This window comes from Oncorhynchus tshawytscha, linkage group LG14 (assembly GCF_018296145.1).
Source record: "Oncorhynchus tshawytscha isolate Ot180627B linkage group LG14, Otsh_v2.0, whole genome shotgun sequence".
NCBI lineage: Eukaryota > Metazoa > Chordata > Actinopteri > Salmoniformes > Salmonidae > Oncorhynchus > Oncorhynchus tshawytscha.
In genome coordinates this window covers 29,615,716-29,636,333 of record NC_056442.1, presented here as the reverse complement: position 1 = coordinate 29,636,333, position 20,618 = coordinate 29,615,716, and the positions used below count along the sequence as shown (strand labels likewise).

Genomic DNA, 20,618 nt, shown 5'->3' with positions numbered 1-20,618 from the left:
TGGGGGGTGCGTGCATCTGTCAATAAATTACGTAGGTCAAAAACTAATTTACCCAAATTCTATAAATGGTCTATTCAGCCAGTATAAAGTTGCAAAGGACATTTAGTTTGCCCCTCCAGAAATATGATGTATGTTATCCTAAACAAGGTTGAATGGTGCACACCTCACGTGCTCCAATTGGTTCAGTCCTGAAAAGGAACACTTCCTCGGCTTCAAATTGAGTGCACTATTTACAACTCAATCGCAACCTCGCTGCCAAAGGTTGAGGGAGCATGCAGTTTGCTTTCAAGTCAGCGTTAAACGAGGTACTTCAAAGTGGGGTCTCTCCTACTGAGGTTTAATATAGCTACCATTCTCCTCCTTGCAACGGTTGTGATTCACTGCCTCATATGGATAAGGGACAATCGCTGGTTCATGGGGCTTTATGCTAGAGTGAGCCAGCCAAGGCAGAGTCTTACACCCCGCAGTGTCTAACGTTACGGATTCTCCAATACATCAAGCCGCATTGCTACATTGAGCTATTAGTGTTGGTTTGAATTAATTCAGCTTTTCACACCAGATGTGCTGTAGACTACGTTTGAATTTGGTTTCGCTGATTATTTACTCTAGCGTCGATAATAATGGACTGAAAGTTGCGGGTAAACAATAACAACCTGCAGTGATTTCTTGTTTGTATAAATGATAGAGGATACGATGACACTGTTGTCTCTTTTGGGTCGGATCATGCGTTATTTTCTGCTCAGACCAGAGACCTTGTTCCTCCTATGCATAAGCCTGGCTCTGTGGAGTTACTTCTTCCACACTGACGAGGTGAAAACCATCGTCAAGTCCAGCCGGGATGCTGTCAAAATGGTCAAGGGGAAAGTGGCGGAGATTATGCAGAATGACAAATTCGGGGGTCTCGACGTTCTGGACGCAGAGTTCTCCAAAACCTGGGAGTTCAAGAGCAACAATGTGGCGGTGTACTCCATCCAAGGCCGGAGAGATCACATGGAAGACCGCTTCGAGGTCGTCACTGACATCGTGAACAAGAGTCACCCTTCTATATTTGGGATATTTGATGGCCATGGGGGAGAGGTAAGACAAATGGGCTAATATATTTCATTTGTTGAGAGGCTATTCTTGTTTTGGTTTGGTCAACACTTGCACATGCACGTGCTATGCATCAAATTAATCCCTCTCCACAGGGACATGCAGAAGGCACTTTAGCACTTTACTTTGTGAAGTTGTGCCAAACATAAGAAACCATCATTCATGGTCTTACACGTTTAAAATACTTATAGACATAACAAGATTGTGTAGTATGCTGCAGGTAAAGTCTAAACGGGTTGTACAAGAGAGCTGATAATTTCCAACCCCAGTGAGAGGTGCTTTCAGATATGGGTCATATTCTGGTCTGAATACAGTAAATCACTGGTGTCCTGTGCATGACCATAACTTGTCATCTGATGCCCATGCACCTGTCACCCTCTCCATGTTCTGGTCACAGACAATTCCCTGGCAGCTGTAGGTCTTTGACTCCATGACAAGCATTGAGTGGCACAGATCGAGCAGCTTGTCTCACAGAAATACACTTCCTACTCTCATCAGCCAGATGTCCCTATAGAGGGGCAAAGTGTGTGTGTGTGTGTGTGTGTGTGTGTGTGTGTGTGTGTGTGTGTGTGTGTGTGTGTGTGTGTGTGTGTTAGAGTGAGATAGTCAGTCAATGTAATGGTCATACTCCATGCAAAAGATAGAAAGTGGTATACTGGACTTGTTACTTCTCGACCTGACCAGAAGTGAAAATGTGTGGGTTTTTGTTTTGTTGGGGGGTGGGGTTTATCTCCATCGTTGGCAGGGTAACAACACTGATTGATCATGATGGCCAGGCCTGCCTCAACAGCGACCTTGTCTCTGTGGGCTGCAGCTGTGGCCACGCGGGCCTGACAGCCCAGTATTGACTGATGCCATGGAGCTACGTGAAGAAACTCACTGGCAAATTCTTTCTGACAAGGTGCCCCTCTCTCCTCCCCCTCACACCGCCTCTCTCCCAGACCCAGTCTATGGGCTGCCAGTGTTTTTCTAAGGAGCTCTACTGCTCAGGCCTGCTCTAGTCTGTTTAATATAGAAGTTGACTATTCTGGCCTGACCCAGGCTGAAAGATAACATTCTAAAAAAAGACAGCGATGGAGGTGGAGGATAACCATTATTTTCAGGGTAGATTAAAATGTGGGCTCTAGTGCAGCAGCTCACTGCTTCCCTTTGATCAAAACTGGCCATTTGTCTGGTTGTCCCTGCAGCATGTTTGAGTTTGGGCCTTCATTCGTCCTTTCCTAGATTCCCTATAGAGGATGGTAAACCAGGCTATAAAAGCCATCATCTGCTCTGTGAGGGAGAGCAGAGAAAGAGGGTGTTCACTTCAGATTTGCTCATGTAGGCGAGGGGATTTTTTTGCCCCCCTCGCTTTGGCCTTGGGTGACAATTTTGTCGGTTTTTATTCCTTCACTCTCTTTTGAAGTGTGTGAAACTGTTGCCAGACACCAGCTTTTCAAATGGTTCTGCTGATACAGTATATTATTGTTTATGTATTCCTGGCCGGGGGCGGTGCGTCAGCAGAGGGCTGCAGTGTAGACCAGGCCTGGAGGAGGACTCGGCTCAGCCTATTGGTTAGTTCTCTCTACCTCTCTAAACAGGTCAATGATTTGTTGATCCTTTGGGCCAGATAGTCTCTCTCTCTTTCTCTTTGTCGCTCGCTCGCTCTCTTTCTCTCTCTCTGTCTCTCTCTCTGTCTCTCTTTCTCTCTCTCTTTCTCTCACATTCAAAACGAAGTTGACATGATTTGCCAAGCCCTAGGGGCAGGAGAGGGGTTGAAGGCTGAGGTAGGATTGGGGGAGGTGGGTGAGCAGGTTGGTAGCCAGAGTTACCAGCCAGAACACCTTGTCCTAGCTCTGACACTGGCCTGGAACGAACCGATTTACCCACAGAAAGATACATCGCTTCTCGGAGAAGAATAGTAAGCTAGACACACACGACATGAAATACCTTGCAAAGAATGAACATGTCTTTCCTTAATTGCTGGTTATTTGGTGTGGATGTGTCTGGAGATAGCAATTAATGATGTTTAAGTAATCTATGGTCTTTTAGATTTGAACCTGGGGGTCTGGCTGAAGAGCCTGTGATGAATAGTCCTACTACTCCTAGCTCTACACAATTACTGTATGTCCCCAATAGAATACCAAGTGGAGACATTTAGAACTCCTTACTTTCCTAATATGTTATCTTTCCTTTTCTCTGAATGGCTCAATGGAGAAAGGCAGTTCTGAAAATGAAGTCATCTTTTTCCTTTTGTGCTGATATTTCCTCTCCCTCACTCCCCCAACTCTGCCGTCTTCAAGTTCAGTTTAGAGGAGAGTGGTGTGGCTGCGTGTGTGTAAGCAGTTTCTGAACAGGAGAAGATGGAGAGAAGTATTGTGTTGAGGGATGAGAGGAAAGAACACAAGGCTGACCTTTTTTTAAGTGGGTCTTTAAAAAAAATGTACTCATTCCCTTTCTTACCTTGGCCCTCACCGGAGTTCACCTTCCTTTCGCACTAACAATAAAGGCCTCTGTTAGTGGAAAGGGCACCGTTTGCATTTTAATCCTGGGGAGGGACAGAGTATGTGTGTAAGAGAATGTGAGTGTCTGAGACGATGTGTGAGTCGGGCATGCGTGAGAGACTCTTACAGAGGGAAGCCCTTTCCTTGCAGTTTGCTGAACCCTTGAATTTTATAGTTGACCTGCTTTCATTCTCCTCCCTCTCTCTCTCTTTCCTTTTCTCCTCTCTTTCATCCTCTCAGGTTGTCAGTGTGATTACAGCTCAGTAACTGCAGTCTGATTACTGAGCACTATTTGATTGAGCTTGCAATTGAATTCCTTTCATTCCCATCTCACTACTGCCATTTTCTCTCACTTCATCTCTATACTGTGGCCCTGGTGCAGAATCGCTCCAGTGTGTGTCTCTGCATCAGGCTCATGGTTCCCTCCCCATGGGAATAAACGCTCTTCACCTGTTATGGAGGGCTGCTGGGCTCAGTTGGCTGGTCTCCAGGAGTGTGTCCATTTGTGATTGTGGACAGTTGTCTGCAGTGGTGTATGCATTTGTATCAGGCTCCGTGGGTGTGTGTGTGTGTGTGTGTGGTTTAGATATTCAGCCTCCTGGATCCCTCTTGAGCCCACTCACACTGGAGATGAAAGAAGCAGCATGACTAATTGTAGTGTCAGCATTCTAGAGGATTACTTTGTGTGTGTGGTGTGTTCCCTCGTGCAAATCTAAAGTAATGGATTTCCAGGGGACGTCAAATGATGTGAACGACCAGCAGCGACGTCAGTGGCATTTCACGATAACACGCCAATCTGGGCTTCACACACCTGCTCCAGACGATGTCATTTCCTGCCGATTGTCCCCCGCAAGCCTCAGACCCCCAAAATCAAAATGAAATGTATTCCTCCAGGAGCCATAAAATAATAGAATTGATGAGAATAATATACAAAACGAATACACCCTTCACTCTGGCTGACCAAAAATACTCTGCACCGCTCATGGTTGTTCTGCTCAAAACCACCCTTCATTCTGGAGGCAGATTCCTGGACATATTTTTTTTTATTGCTTTTGGCAAAAGCAGATGCTCAACATTTCTTTCAGCCTGCTTTGATGTTATGGAAAGAGCAGTGAGCAGGAAAGGTGATGTTTTGTTGGAAAAACACCCTGTAGAGATGGACTGGGAGCTTTTCTACAGTTCTGACCTTTTACTCATTCTGCACCAGTTGGGCATAAAAAAAGTTGTCTTCAATCTAGATTGGGCGTAGAGTTAAGACCAGGATGGTGTAACTGGCCCCAGAAGACTGTCACGGACTGTTTGAGAAGCGGAACCTGACAAGTGGAACACTGTAAATACGGAACCCAAATGTCACAATTCCCCCATTTGCCATTTTAAGTATTTCTTCCATGGGCAATTGTTTCGTACAGTATTGAACTCTCATTGAGTGTAACATTTGTTTTTCCCACCAACATTCTTTTCCATTAAGCAAGTACAGTGGCAAGAACAAGTATGTGAACCCATTGGAATTACCTGGATTTCTGCATAAATTGGTCATAAAATGTGATCTTATCTTCATCTAAGTCACAACAGTAGACACAGTCAGCTTAAACTAATAACACACAAACAATTATACATTTTCATTGAACACAGTGCAAACATACACAGTGTAAACATTCACAGTGCAGGGTGGGAAAAGTATGTGAACCCTTGGATTTAATAACTGGATGACTTTCCTTTGGCAGCAATAACCTCAACCAAACATTTTCTGTATTTGCGGATCAGACCTGCACAACAGTCAGGAGGAATTGTGGACCTTTCCTCTTTACAAAACTGTTTCAGTTCATCAATATTCTTGGGATGTCTGGTGTGAATAGGGATGGGTATCATTAAGATTGTAACGGTATTGCTATTCTTATCGATACTGCTTATCAATCTGGTACTTTTAATGGTATTCTTAACGGTTATTTAACAAAATAAGAACTGAATTAAAGCAATGTTATTTTCTGAAATGTAAAATAAACAATTATTTACAGCAAAATAAATTGCAGTAGTATAGAGCAACACAGGTGGGGCATGCAGGTAGGCATGCAGATAGGCATGCAGGTAGGCATGCAGAAGGACTATCAGTTCTACTGGAGAAAGATCAACATATTTGCCTTCTGGCAGAAGTCAGGACCTCTCCTGGCTTATTGTGTTCCCTGCAGTAGAAAATACCCTCTCGCTAGGGGTGGAGGAGGCTTTGAGCACAGAGGTAGCTTGTTGCAATGTTTGTGAGGAGGGGCAGAGTAGCTCTCTTCTCCCACCACTACATCACAGGATCTTCAGCCATGGGGATGGGAGGCAGGCCTTTGTAGAGCTCAACCTCCAGGTCAACACACTCACTGAGGGTGAGGGAAGAGGTGTCCTGTTGGATCGTCAACCTCAACTCCTTGTCCTCTGAGAACAGCTCCTCTAAGGCACTCCTTGTTTTGTACAATGGAGGGACTGTCTCCTCCATTTCCTTCAGAGTCCTCCTCCTGTTGCTGGTGCTCTGTGTATGTCTGCTCCAGCTCCTCTGACAGCCCTGGTGTTGCTCCTGTCACGTTGGCCTCAACAGTTGTCTTCCTCAGCCTGTCCCAGGTGGCATCACTCACCGGCATCCCTTTAAATCTGGGTTCCATTGCTGTGGCCTGATGCTGGAAGGCTTGAATGTCCTCATCCTGATAGCGCTCGGAGAGGTTCTCCCACACCTTCTCTTTGATGGTTGCCACAAACGTATCTTCATGCTTCACAGTGAAGTGCTCTTCCAGTTTGTGGAGGATGGGTATGATCTGACCACAGGTGGCATTCTTTTCACATGACACACACACTGTGGATGTATAGAGGATTCTCATGAGCTGGACAAACTCCTCAGCCTTATGAAAGTCTTCGTCTTTCAGACGGTCCAGGTCATTGCTTTTCGCAGTCGTGGGTCCTGCTGCTTGGATCGCTGGATACTGCTCCATGAATCTCTCATTGGATAGAGTTCCATCTGGTCTTGACATCAAGGATGAGCAAGAGCGGCAGGCCTGAAACGACAACAACAACATACATTTAATTACCGCACACATGAATATTGAATTAAATTGTTAAATGTGGGAATTTCAAAATAGTACTTTAATAGATTGAACTGGCTTTTTACCAGGGAGCTGCTACTTTTCCTTCAAGACTGTTTTGGACATCGAGTATCTCTTGACCCGCACGACCACTGCTCTGATTTCAGGCTGCCCATTTATCAATGGAAGTCATTTTGTAGATTTTCTGCGCTGCCAGATTCAATGTGTGCGCAAAGCATCCTATTTTTAGGATGTGTAGCCTCTTGATGGCAACATCCATATTTTGTCAGTGTTATCAACAGTCACAGCTACAGTCTTGCTTGGCTCGATCTAAAACTCTTCCAGAATGTCTGATCTCCTCTGTCACTACTTTGCGAGTTGTACACTGCCCTGGTGTGGAGGACCTTCTGTTGTACACTGCCCTGGTATGGAGGACCTTCTGTTGTACACTGCCCTGGTGTGGAGGACGCCCTGGTGTGGAGGACCTTCTGTTGTACACTGCCCTGGTGTGGAGGACCTTCTGTTGTACACTGCCCTGGTGTGGAGGACCTTCTGTTGTACACTGCCCTGGTGTGGAGGACCTTCTGTTTTACACTGCCCTGGGTTGTTTAGGGCATTGTAACAGTGCGATAGGTGGACCAGCCGCTGTCAGGACCACTGTCTGATGTGATGGCCAGCTTTGGCATGTCCTTCAACTCAGTGATCACATTAGCCTTTTTCTACACCATACCAGGTAGGAATGAATGTGTCACTGAGGTAACTCCTGGAGGGAGGGGTATATTTGGGGTTGAGTGCCTTGTTCATCTCCCTACAGTAAAATAGTTTTCATGTGTTGAAATATTGTATTGTGGAGTGATGGGACAAACATGCTACTATATCCTAAAAAATGAATACAACTCTATATATACTGACAGACTACCTAAAGCCCTGGACTCCACTGTTGCAAAGGGGTGTAGGCCTTTCACTATGAACTTGGTCACGGCTAGGTGTCACTCATTCACCCTTTCGTCAGTCATCCTCCCACTAGCTGCCAGCGTGAAGGGGCTTTTGGCTTGGACCAGCTATATTAGAGGGAGGAGTGGGTTGGTTCATTGTAGCTGCAACTTTAACAAAAAAAGTAGCAAAATCTTTAAATGGGTGATTTTGAATTTCTGAACGCACCCATAGCTAATAAATCAGCTGGCTAGTGGTTCCTTTTGATCACGAACCCATGTTCTCATAATTGAGTTAACTTCGTGTGCGGGATCTAGGCTGCTAGCATACATACCTAACATAGATCGGCAACGAGAGATGAGATGAAAGACGAGCTAGGCAGTCAAACTGCATTTCTCTGCCGGTACACAATGCACTTTCGATAGATGTTTGGACAGATTGCTCGTGTTTTCGTCCTTATAAGCAAAAGTCTTGTTGCACTTGTGGCAATGAGCATTGTCAGCATCGACTCAGAAGTATAACCACACTTTAGAATTTTTAGTTCTCGCCGCCGTCGTCACTAATTTAAGAGCAGGGTCGTGCGTGTGTACACGCTGTAGCATGTGAGAGACAGGCTCTGTGCGAGAGAGATCTCTCTTCTGGTTTGGGAATGGCAAATGCATCATAGACGAATGTCTTAATCTCATTGCAAATTAGAAACGGTTGGTGAGATAAAATGTGCAAGCTGTTTATGTAGCAATAATAAATAGGAAATGTATTTTCTTAATTTCTCCAGTATCGAAAGCAAAACTGATAACGTCGGAGATTATCGATACCGCAGTCTTTCATAATTTAGCCCCGGGGCCTGTTTTAATACCGGGTTTCAGCACCCATCCCTAGGTGTGAACCGCTCTCTTGAGGTCACAGCATCTCAATTGGGTTGAGTTCAGGGCTGGGCCACTCCAGAAGGCATGTTTTCTTCTGTTGAAGCCATTCTGTTTATTTACTTCTGTGTTTTGGGTCGTTGTCCTGTTGCATCACCCAACTTCTGTTGTGCTTCAATTGGGGGACAGATATGTCTTGATAAACTTCATTTTTCCGTCAATCGTAGCAAGCTGTCCAGGCACTGAGGCCCCAAACCATGATGCTCCCACCACCATACTTTACAGTTGGGATGAGGTTTTGATGTTGGTGTGCTGTACCTTATTTTTTTTATTTATTTTTAGTTTAATCTGTTCAAATAATATTTTGCCAGTAGCACTGTGGAACATCCAGGTGCACTTTTGTGAACTTTAGACGTAAAGCAGTGGCTTCTTCCATAATGTCCCCCCATGAACATCATTCTTGTTTAGTGTTTTAGGTATCGTAGACTCGTCAAGAGATGTTAGCATGTTCCAGAGATTTCTGTAAGTCTTTAGCTGACACTCTAGGATTCTTCTTAACCTCATTGAGCATTCTGCACTGTGCTATTGCAGCTTGCAGGACGACCACTCCTAGGGAGAGTAGCAACAGTGCTGAACTTTCTTCACTTTCATAGACAATTTGTCTTACTGTGGACTGATGAACATCAAGGCTTTAGAGATACTTTTGTAACCCTTTCCAGCTTTATGCAAGTCAACAATTCTTAATCTTAGGTCTTCTGAGATCTCTTTTGTTTGCGGTATTGTTCTCATCAGGCAATGCTTCTTGTGAATAGCAAACTCACATTTTGTGAGTGTATTTTATTTTTTTATAGGGCAGCTCTAAACATCTCCAATCTCATCTCATTGATTGGACTCCCATGTTAGCTGACTCCTGACTCCAATTAGCTTTTGGAGAAGTCATTAGCCTAGGGGTTCACATACTTTCCCCACCCTGCACTGTGAATGTTTACGCAGTGTGTTCAATAAAGACATGAAAACATATTGTTTGTGTTATTAGTTTAAGCAGACTGTGTTTGTCTATAGTTGTGACTTAGATGAAGATTAGATCAAAATGTATGACTGTATTATGCAGAAATCCAGGTAATTCCGAAGGGTTCACCTACTTTGTCTTGTGTGTGTGCTGTATGTGATGTGGAGCCCCCCAAAAAGGTCCCAGCATGGTGTCCCTCCCGGTGGTAAAATAATTCAACACTCCCTCTGCCAGCTAGGTGCTTCTTCTGCTAAAAGCCACCTATCTAAAAATCTGTAATGCTGACTATTGTCTGCTCCCTGTAATGTTGTGTATGAGGCTTGTGGATGGGCTGAGGAGGGACAGGTTGGCCTTGTTTCTGATTTTGGACAGCGATGAGGGAGAGGTGGAGAGGAGACCCCTCATATTCTACATCTCTCACACACACACTCCTCTCCATGGCCTCTGATGTGGTTCTATAGAGGGCAGGGGTATGTTCTGTGCTGCCAGCTCTCTCTGCTTTACGCCTCTGTGGATGGTGGGAAGGACACCTATTTGTCCTCTCCCTGTGGGGTTTGGGGAGGTGCTCTGTTTAATCTGTTCTTTCTCACTGTGTATCGGTTATGAATGAACAGGGCTAAATGGCCATGGTGACTTGAGGCTCCTGCTGAGTGGACTGGCGTCAGCTGCCTTTTTTATTTTATTTTTCTTTATTTCACCTTTATTTAACCATGTAGGCTAGTTGAGAACAAGTTCTTATTTACAACTGCGACCTGGCCAAGATAAAGCATAGCAGTGTGAACAGACAACACAGAGTTACACATGGAGTAAACAATTAACAAGTCAATAACACATGCTTTTACACATGCTTTTACATGCTTAAGAAGATGTGAGGCAGTGGAAATGGATGTTTCTATTTTTGATTTGTGCTGTCTTGGCAGTGGGGAGAGCAGGCAGAGGAATGTTGACACAGTGTGTTTGTGATGGATATACAGGTAGGTTTGTGTGATGCTCACTGGTGTATGCGTCTGTCCCAGCTGTCACTTCTACCGGACTCCTCTTTGGGTGAGCTGCTGACCAGTGGGTTGGCACGGATGGGGCAGGTGCATTTTTTGGGGGGGGCAGTGTATGTAGTTCACTCTGTACTGTGTGTGTATAGTTTACTCTGTACGCTATGGTGTGTGTGTGTGGTTCACTCTGCACACTATGGTGCATGTATGGGTGTGTGTAGGAGGGGTAATCTATAACACAAGACTGTCTGCAGGGCATGTGTGTTGGCTGGTCAGACAGGAGGAATGCAGCACATATGAGTGGCTGATGTGAGCAGATGGTTTCTATCTACTACAGCATGGACCTGAACTCTCCTCTCCTTAGTGAAGAGACTGGGCTTCTCAAGGATATGAATACTCAATGTTCTTATCTGTCATGAGTGTGTGTGAACTCCTCCTAGTGGGAGGAGCAGTTGTATTCATTTTAGGGTTAAATGTGCCTGCGCCCCATACTGGCAGACCTGTTGGAACTCTATGTACTTCTGATTTACGTCTCTCTGAGATTTTTCATTCTCTTTTTTTTTGTATTCCTCTAAATGTGTTCAGATGGTTTGTGTGTGTGTGATGGTTTGTGTGTGTGTGTGACCCCCAGTGCACTGAGGCCTGTGCTAAAAACTCCCTCTGTTTAGACCAGGCTGGGAGTTGAGAATAACCATGATGAAGTTATGGCTTAGCTAAATTGACTTGGATCCTCAGACATGCTTCTGAATCCATGCCCACTGAGTCTTCCATAGGCAAGCAAGCATTACTGTTCAGCTTGACTGACTGATTGTTTTACTCTCTGTAGGTCACCTTACATGATCGTCTGCCAGAGAGGAACTCCTTATATTACAACCGAATGTCCTTTTCTTTTCTTGGAATTTCCCTGGATATTTTCTATGCGGAGACCGGAGAGCTAGGTGGATTGTAGAGCTGAGGGTGATGGCTTATGAGTGATGGGCTGGTGGCTCAGGGCTGAGCTGCTAAATTGATTAGTGAAGTAAGGGGCGGCGTATGGTGACGGTGGCTAATGGTAACCACTGAAGCTGCAGGGAAATTCTGCCTTCTTCCTCCTGACTTGTGACTGTCTTTCTAAATTGATGACTGAAGGGAGGAGAGGAGACTGCAGGGCGGCTTAGAACTACACTAATCCCAGTTCAGAGATTGGAAATGTTTATAACCTTTTACTTTTTCATTGGAAAGGTATCAAACATATGGAAGCCACATGTTTGTTTCTGTTCCATTTATTCCATTCCAGCCTTGTCTCTCTTCATCTTTCTGACTATCTCTCCATCTCACTGTTGGCTTTGCTCTTCCTCTCTTCTCTACATCTCTCCTACAGGGAAGGCCGGTGGCTATAGGAGGCTGTGTGTTGCCTGTATAATGAGCTTAGCCAGCGGCAGAGCTGTCAGCGAGGTTTTCAAGCTGCTCTTAGCAGGCTTACACCATCCACGGGAGGAGAGGGTGAAGGATGGGGAGGAGAGGGTGAAGGATGGGGAGGAGAGGGTGAAGGATAATGAGGAGAGAGGATGAAGAGGAATGAGGAGAGGAGAGGGTGGAGGGTTGAGGAGAGGGTGAAGGATGGGGAGGAATGAGGAGAGGAGGGTGAAGGATGGGGAGGAATGAGAGGAGGGTGAAGGATGGGGAGGAATGAGGGTGAAGGATGGGGAGGAATGAGGGTGAAGGATGGGGAGGAATGAGGGTGAAGGATGGGGAGGAATGAGGGTGAAGGATGGGGAGGAGAGGGTGAAGGATGGGGAGGAATGAGGGTGAAGGATGGGGAGGAATGAGGGTGAAGGATGGGGAGGAATGAGGGTGAAGGATGGGGAGGAATGAGGGTGAGGATGGGGAGGAATGAGGGAGGAAGGATGGGGAGGAGAGGGGAGGGTGAAGGATGGGGAGGAATGAGGAGAAGGATAATGAGGATGGGGAGGAATGAGGGAGAGTGAAGGATGGGGGAATGAGGAGAGAGAGGGTGAAGGATGGGGAGGAATGAGGAGAGGGGGGTGAAGGATGGGGAGGAATGAGGAGAGGGGAGGGTGAAGGATGGGGAGGAATGAGGGGAGAGGGTGAAGGATGGGGAGGAATGAGGAGAGGAGAGGGGGAGGAGGATGGGGAGGAATGAGGAGAGGGAGGGGAAGGATGGGGAGGAATGAGGAGAGGGGAAGGATGGGGAGGAATGGGGAGGATGGGGAGGAATGAGGAGAGGAGGAGGGGAGGAATGAGGAGAGGAATGAGGAGAGGGGAGGATGGGGAGGAATGAGGAGAGGAGAGGGGAAGGATGGGGAGGAATGAGGAGAGGAGAGGGTGAAGGATGGGGAGGAATGAGGAGAGAGAGGGTGAAGGATGGGGAGGAATGAGGAGAGGGTGAAGGATGGGGAGGAATGAGGAGAGGAGAGGGTGAAGGATGGGGAGGAATGAGGAGAGGAGAGGGTGAAGGATGGGGAGGAATGAGGAGAGGGTGAAGGATGGGGAGGAATGAGGAGAGGAGAGGGTGAAGGATGGGGAGGAATGAGGAGAGGAGAGGGTGAAGGATGGGGAGGAATGAGGAGAGGAGAGGAGAGGATGGAGGAGGGGGTGAAGGATGGGGAGGAATGAGGAGAGGGTGAAGGATGGGGAGGAATGGAGAGGGTGAAGGATGGGGAGGAATGAGGGAGGAGAGGGTGAAGGATGGGGAGGAATGAGGAGGAGGGGGAGGAAGGAATGAGGAGAGGAGAGGAGAGGGGGAGGAAGGATGGGGAGGAATGGGGAGGAGAGGGTGAAGGATGGGGAGGAATGAGGAATGGGGAGGGTGAAGGATGGGGAGGAATGGGGGAGAGGGTGAAGGATGGGGAGGAATGAGGAGAGGGTAAAGGATGGGGAGGAATGGGGAGGAGAGGGTGAAGGATGGGGAGGAATGGGAGAGGAGAGGGGAAGGATGGGGAGGAATGAGGGCAAGAGGATGAAGGATGGGGAGGAGAGGAGGGGTGAAGGATGGGGAGGAATGGGGAGAGGGTGAAGGATGGGGAGGAATGGGAGGGAGAGGGTGAAGGATGGGGAGGAATGAGGAGGGAAAGGGTGAAGGAATGGGGAGAGGAAAGGAGGGGAGGAATGGGGGAGGAGGGTAAAGGATGGGGAGGAATGGGGGGAGGAATGTGGGATGGGGAGGAATGGAGGGAGGATGGGGAGGATGGGGGGGTAAAGGATGGGGGGAATGGGGGAGGGTAAAGGATGGGGAGGAATGGGGGGAGGAATGGGGAGGAATGGGGGAGGGTAAAGGATGGGGAGGAATGGGGGGAGGGTAAAGGATGGGGAGGAATGGGGGAGGGTAGGAATGGGGAGGAATGGGGAGGAATGAATGGGGAGGAATGGGGGGAGGGTAAAGGATGGGGAGGAATGGGGGAGGGGAGGAATGGGGGAGGGTAAAGGATGGGGAGGAATGGGGGAGGGTAAAGGATGGGGAGGAATGGGGGAGGGGAGGAATGGGGGAGGGTAAAGGATGGGGAAGAATGGGGGAGGGCAAAGGATGGGGGGGCAAAGGGGGAATGGGGGGGGTAAAGGATGGGGAGGAATGGGGGGAGGGTAAAGGATGGGGAGGAATGGGGGAGGGAAAGGATGGGGAGGAATGGGGGAGGGGAGGAATGGGGAGGAGGGGGATGGGGAGGAATGGGGAGGGGTAAAGGATGGGGAGGAATGGGGGGGGGAGAGGAATGGGGGAGGGTAAAGGATGGGGAAGAATGGGGGAGGGCAAAGGATGGGGAGGGCAAAGGATGGGGAGGAATGGGGGAGAGGGGGAGGGTAAAGGATGGGGAGGAATGGGGGAGGGTAAAGGATGGGGAGGAATGGGGGAGGGAAAAGGATGGAGAGGAATGGGGGAGGGTAAAGGATGGGGAGGAATGGGGGGGAGGAATGGGGGAGGGTAAAGGATGGGGAGGAATGGGGGAGGGGAGGAATGGAGGGAGGATGAAGGATGGGGAGGAATGGGGGAGGGTAAAGGATGGGGAGGAATGGGGGGAGGAATGGGGGAGGGTAAAGGGGGAGGAATGGGGGAGGGTAAAGGATGGGGAGGAATGGGGGAGGGGAGGAATGGGGGAGGGTAAAGGATGGGGAGGAATGATGGGGAGGAATGGGGGGGGAGGAATGATGGGGAGGAATGGGGGAGGGGAGGAATGGGGGAGGGTAAAGGATGGGGAGGAATGGGGGGGGGGAAAGGATGGGGAGGGTAATGGGGGAGGGGAGGAATGGGGGAGGGTAAATGGGGGGGAGGAATGATGGGGAGGAATGGGGGAGGGGAGGAATGGGGGAGGGTAAAGGATGGGGAGGAATGGGGGGAGGGTAAAGGATGGGGAGGAATGGGGGAGGGGAGAGGAATGGGGGAGGGTAAAGGATGGGGAGGAATGGGGGATGGGGAGGAATGGGGGATGGGGAGGAATGGGGGAGGGCAAAGGATTGGGAGGAATGGGGGAGGGTAAAGGATGGAGAGGAATGGGGGAGGGTAAAGGATGGAGAGGAATGGGGAGAGGGTAAAGGATGGAGAGGAATGGGGAGAGGGTAAAGGATGGAGAGGAATGGGGAGAGGGTAAAGGATGGAGAGGAATGGGGAGAGGGTAAAGGATGGAGAGGAATGGGGAGAGGGTAAAGGATGGAGAGGAATGGGGAGAGGGTAAAGGATGGAGAGGAATGGGGAGAGGGTAAAGGATGGAGAGGGAGAAGGGGATAATGAAGGACAAAATTTGATTGATTGGAAAGTGGCTATAAGTTTACAGCTGCTTTTAACAGGCTTACACCATCCACAGGAGGAGAGTTGAAAGGGGATGAGTAGAATAGTCAAATAAGCGGTAGAAGGGAGGGGAAGAGTCCAGCTTTAGAACTTCTGTTTTGTTGTGGACTTACAACCGCCGCAGGAGGGGAGAGAGAAGTGAGAGCGGCAGGGTGGAGAGGAAGAGAGACTGAACTGTGTATCTATATTTTTATATCTGGATGAGAAGACGCATGTCTGCAGGGTGTATTTATGTGCTGTGTGTAGCATGCAGAAGGCTGCATTAGCAGCATCAAAGCAGATGTAAAGAGTGAGTGTCAGTGGAACATGCAGCCAGTCAGGTGCTCGTCTCGTCTTTGATCTTCTGCTTGAGTGTGCAGGAGAACATTCCTACCTCAAAGGCTTAGCAGGACAGGGACACCGACTCGCAACAACAACATTAGTGAGGAGTGGCAGTGACAATTTTCTTTATTTGTCTGTTAGTAAGGGAGAAATGGTGTGTGTGAAAGAAGAGGCACCAGCCCTTTTCTCTTTGATCATGAGTCATTTCAACTGTGGGGCAGACTGACGAGCGTTCTTCTCTCTAGTGTCAGACAATAGGAACATGGCATTCTCTCTTTGTCTGTCTTCATATTCTCTCCCCCTCTTCCTGTCTGTTTTGAACTTTTGCCCTATTACTTTCTAATTTTTTTCTCCATACCACACACTATCTTCCGTTCCATGTCTCCATCCCTCCCTCCCTTCCAGAAATCAAACTGTTCTTCACCTTGAGTGTCTGGGAGACTAATACCAGGGGAGTGCAAGCCGAGCCTCCTGCCTGCCTGTGTTGTGAGACAGACAGGAAGTTAACAGGGTGAAGGACACAGACAGAGGTCTCCTACTGTACTCACTTCCCACTGTCCTGTTCAGACACCCAACATGTAGTGCATTCGGAAAGTATTTGTACCCCTTGATTTTCCCCCCCTCCTATGTACACATACCCCATAATGACAAAGCGAAGACAAGTTTTTAGAAATATTTGCGAATGTATTAAAAAAAAATTAACGGACCCTGTTTCCAATGATCATCCTTGAACTGTTTCTACAACTTGATTGGAGTCCACTTGTGGTAAATTCAATTGATTGGACATTTGGTAAGGCACACACCTGTCTATATACGGTCCCACCGTTGACAGTGAATGTCAGAGCTAACACCAAGCCATGAGGTCCAAGGAATTGTCCGTAGAGCTCCACGACAGGATTCGTGTTGAGGCACAGAACTGGGGAAGGGTACCACAAAAATTCTGCAACATTGAAGGTTTCTAAGAACACCGTGACCTCCCTCATTCTTAAATGGAAAAAGGTTTTTTTTCATCCTAGACCTGGCCGCCCGCTCAAACTGAGGAATTTGGGGAGAAGGGCCTTGGTCAGGGAGGTGACCAAGAACCCGATGGTCACTCTGACAGAGCTCCAGAATTCCTCTGTGGAGAAGGGAGAACCTTCCAGAAGGGCAACCATCACTGCAGCACTCCATCAATCAGGCCTTTATGGTAGAGTGGCCAGACGGAAGCCACTCCTCAGTAAAAGGCTCATGACAGCCTGCTTGGAGTTTGCCAAAAGGCACCTAAATGACTATGAGAAACAAGATTCTCTTGAGTGGCCCAGCCAAAATCAAATCAAATCAAATCCAGAGCCCGGACTTGAACCTGATCGAACATCTCTGGAGAGACCTGAAAATAGCTGTGCAGCGATGCTCCCCATCCAACCTGACCGAGCTTGAGAGGATCTGCAGAGAAGACTGGGATAAACTCCCCAAATACAGGTGTGCCAAGCTTGTAGCATCATACCCAAGAAGACTTGAGGCTGTAATTGTTGCCAAAAGTGCTTCAACAAAGTACTGAGGAAGGGTATGAATACTTGTGTAAATATGTTTTTGTTTTAATCAATTTGCAAATATTTCAAAAAACCTGTTTTTGCTTTTTCATTATGGGGTATTGCGTATAGATTGAGAACTAATACATTTTAGAATAAGGCTGTAACGTGGAAAAAATGTAAGGGGTTTGAATACTTTCCGAATGCACTGTATACCCGTTATCTGCCTCGCTCTGCTTAGAAGTTGCAATTTACAACTTCTGGAACAATAAATCAGACCTTTTTATATCAGCATCATCCCACTCTAATTCTGCTCTCCTCACTGATTGGCTGCCTGGCCTTGGTCAATGTTATCTGAATCACCGCACCACTCCCAGAAAGGTGGTTGCGGGAAATACATACGTTGTGTGTGTGTGTGTGTGTGTGTGTGTTATGCACTGCGTTGTTGATCTCTGAGGCTTGCCATATTACAACCCCATCCATATTGTGTTCTGCTCTCCACGGGAGAGGAAATGAATGTTTGTTTGCTAATTAGTTTTCTTTTAGCTTTGTGTGTTTTGTTCATGGTACATCTCCATGCTGAGATTAGTGTTTTCTAACCCCTGTAGTGAGAGAGGAGGTTTTTCTCTCTTCCTCTGCAGAGTTCCCTTATCTCCCTGCAGTCTCTGTTTTATCACTTCTCTGCAATATTGAAGAGTCTGCTGCCTACAACCCTGAGGGGTCCATGTCTAGACACACGTATGCTGCCTGTCAGCTGCCCTTATCTTTTCCTGACAACACACTCCCATATTGGTATGACATCACAGAAACACACATTTAGCCATGGATTTCCAGTTGGTGTATATTATCTTCACTGAGAATTCTTATTTCTCTCCTCATTTGCTATAGCGTGTCTGTGGATGAGCGTTTCCACATCCGCAGGTGTGTGTGCAGATGAGCGTGTGTGCAGATGAGCGTGTGTGCAGATGAGCGTGTGTGCAGATGAGCGTGTGTGCGGTGGCAATGCCAGGACTCTGCTGGTGGGTGTAATTGCTGTGCGTCTCTGTGCCTCAGTGAAGCTAGCCTGGGAATCCTGACTCATCTCTACTGGCAACGCTGCCTGGGCCGTCGGCCAGCTGTCTGGACGGACTGATAATCACAATGCTGCTGCCTGCTTGCTGCTGTACTGCTGTACTGTACTCTGGTTCTGGGTTAAAACTGGAAACTGTGAACAGGCCAAACTGGTTTCTGACCAGGCACCTGCTGTGGAAACAGGGCTTCAGATGGCAGTCAGCCTAGCCTGTACTACCTGTCCCTGGGTGTTCACTTCCCTAGATCCTAACTGGACCAACCGTTAGCAAGAGGACTGTTCCTATTGGACAATCAATAGAATTTCCTGTCGTCTGAAAGCAAAGGGTGGGCCTTAGCCTAGCGATGAGTAGATTTACTAATATTTATGTAATAGTAAATAAAATGGCCATTTGTTTGGAAAGGGGAAATGGCGATACCTAGTCAATTGTACCACTGAAATGTCATTTAATCCAACCCCTCTGAATCAGAGAGGTGCGGGGTGGTGGACGTTGACGTGATTTGTAGGTTAGTGCTGCTCGGTGATATTTGGACTGTGCCTACCTCAGGCTTTGTTCAGGCTACCGCGTGGAGGCTTCTGAAAAAGACTTATGGTATGGATTTGAGCCAAAATGGAGTCACTTGGGGATTGGCTTTGTGTAAGGAAACTGCGCTGCACTGTTGGTGTTTGGCTGTGCTCTCTTCCCTGATTTATTGGCTAGGGAAACTTGGCTGTGGTCTGAGTTAAAGCCCATATGGAGTCAATGTGTGGCTATGGGCCTCCCTGGTCAATGCTGTTCTCATCTATGTAGCCCTGGAGTTCACCTGTGTGCGCGCACACACACTCACACACACTGTTCATCCTAGACACTTTCATACAGACACATTCTCTCTCATTCCCATACATCATGTACACCCTATCTTCTAAACAAAACGTTCAACCTCTGTCTCTCGTTCTCTCGCTCTCTCTCTCTCACACACACCGAGTTGGAGAGGATCAAAGCACTGACCTGCTGAGAACAATCAATCCACACTTTCATGAACTCTCTCACACACCCACACACACACTCACTTACCCCAGTGGCATGCGTTTAATTCCGTCAACCTCTCTTCCAGTCCCCTAACAGCCGCAGCGGCTGGAGGCCCGTGGATAAATATTGATTTTCATGAGTCTGAATGTTTATCAGCTAATAGCTGAGCTCTGCATCATGAGGCGTTTACCTGGGCTACTGCATTGATCTGTGTTTTTCCTGCTTATTGATGAATGGGGATTCAATTCAGTGATAGAGTGATCAATGTCAGGAGGCCCCAGTCTGATCAGAAGAGAGCCAGGTCAGGGGTTAAGTCTGCCACACTGGGTTGATGAGAGGGAACAGGTTCACATTATATTATACAGGCCTAGTATAGGAGGAGGAGCAGCCTCAGTCTCTGAGGTATTTGTTGTCTTTGCCTCTGTCTTCATCACTGCTGTTCTTTCTCACCTGTCAGCGCTCAGTGAAAGGAGGCAGTTTCTAATTAATGTGATATATGCTGCATCCATCTCCAGAGGAAGACATGGAGGGAAGACAGGGAGGGGGACATGGAGGGAGGGAAGACATGGAGGGGGACATGGAGGGAAGACATGGAGGGGGACATGGAGGGAAGACATGGAGGGGGACATGGAGGGGGAAGACATGGAGGAAGGACATGGAGGAAGGAAGACATGGAGGCAAGACATGGAGGGAAGACATAGGGAGGAATGGAGGGGGGACATGTAGAGAGGAATGGAGGGAAGACATGGAGGAAGGAATGGAGGGAAGACATGGAGGGAAGACATGGAGGGAAGACATGGAGGGAGGACATGGAAGGAAGACATGGAGGGAAGACATTTCGGGAGGAATGGAGGGAAGACATGGAAGGAAGACATGGAAGGAAGACATGGAGGGAGGACATGGAGGGGGGACATGGAGGGAAGACAGGGAAGGAAGACATGGAGGCAAGACATGGAGGAAGGACATGGAGGAAGGAAGACATGGAGGCAAGACATGGAGGGAAGACATAGGGAGGAATGGAGGGGGGACATGGAGGCAAGACATGGAGGAATGGAGGCAAGACATGGAGGAAGGAATGGCGGGAAGACGTAGGGAGGAATGGAGGGAAGACATGTAGGGAGGAATGGAGGGAAGACATGTAGAGAGGAATGGAGGGAAGACATGGAGGAAGGAATGGAGGGAAGACATGGAAGGAAGACATGGAAGGAAGACATGGAGGGAAGACATTTTGGGAGGAATGGAGGGAAGACATGTAGAGAGGAATGGAGGGAAGACATGGAGGAAGGAATGGAGGGAAGACATGGAAGGAAGACATGGAAGGAAGACATGGAGGGAAGACATTTCGGGAGGAATGGAGGGAAGACATGTAGAGAGGAATGGAGCGAAGACATGGAGGAAGGAATGGAGGGAAGACATGGAAGGAAGACATGGAAGGAAGACATGGAGGGAAGACATTTCGGGAGGAATGGAGGGAAGACATGGGGGGAGGACATGGAAGGAAGACATGGA

The 20,618-nt window shown here is 47.9% G+C and overlaps 1 protein-coding gene across 1 annotated transcript in view; it reads left to right on the top strand.

The window, feature by feature from the left end:
- The first annotated feature begins 107 nt into the window (after window positions 1-107).
- The window catches only part of LOC112266978 (protein phosphatase 1L-like), a 59,526-nt gene continuing 39,015 nt past the window's right edge, over window positions 108-20,618 (top strand). Inside the window, exon 1 of the mRNA XM_042297303.1 lies at window positions 108-1,077. Coding sequence (XP_042153237.1) covers window positions 679-1,077 — 399 coding nt within the window. The 5' untranslated portion in view covers window positions 108-678. The remainder of the gene's footprint in view (window positions 1,078-20,618) is intronic.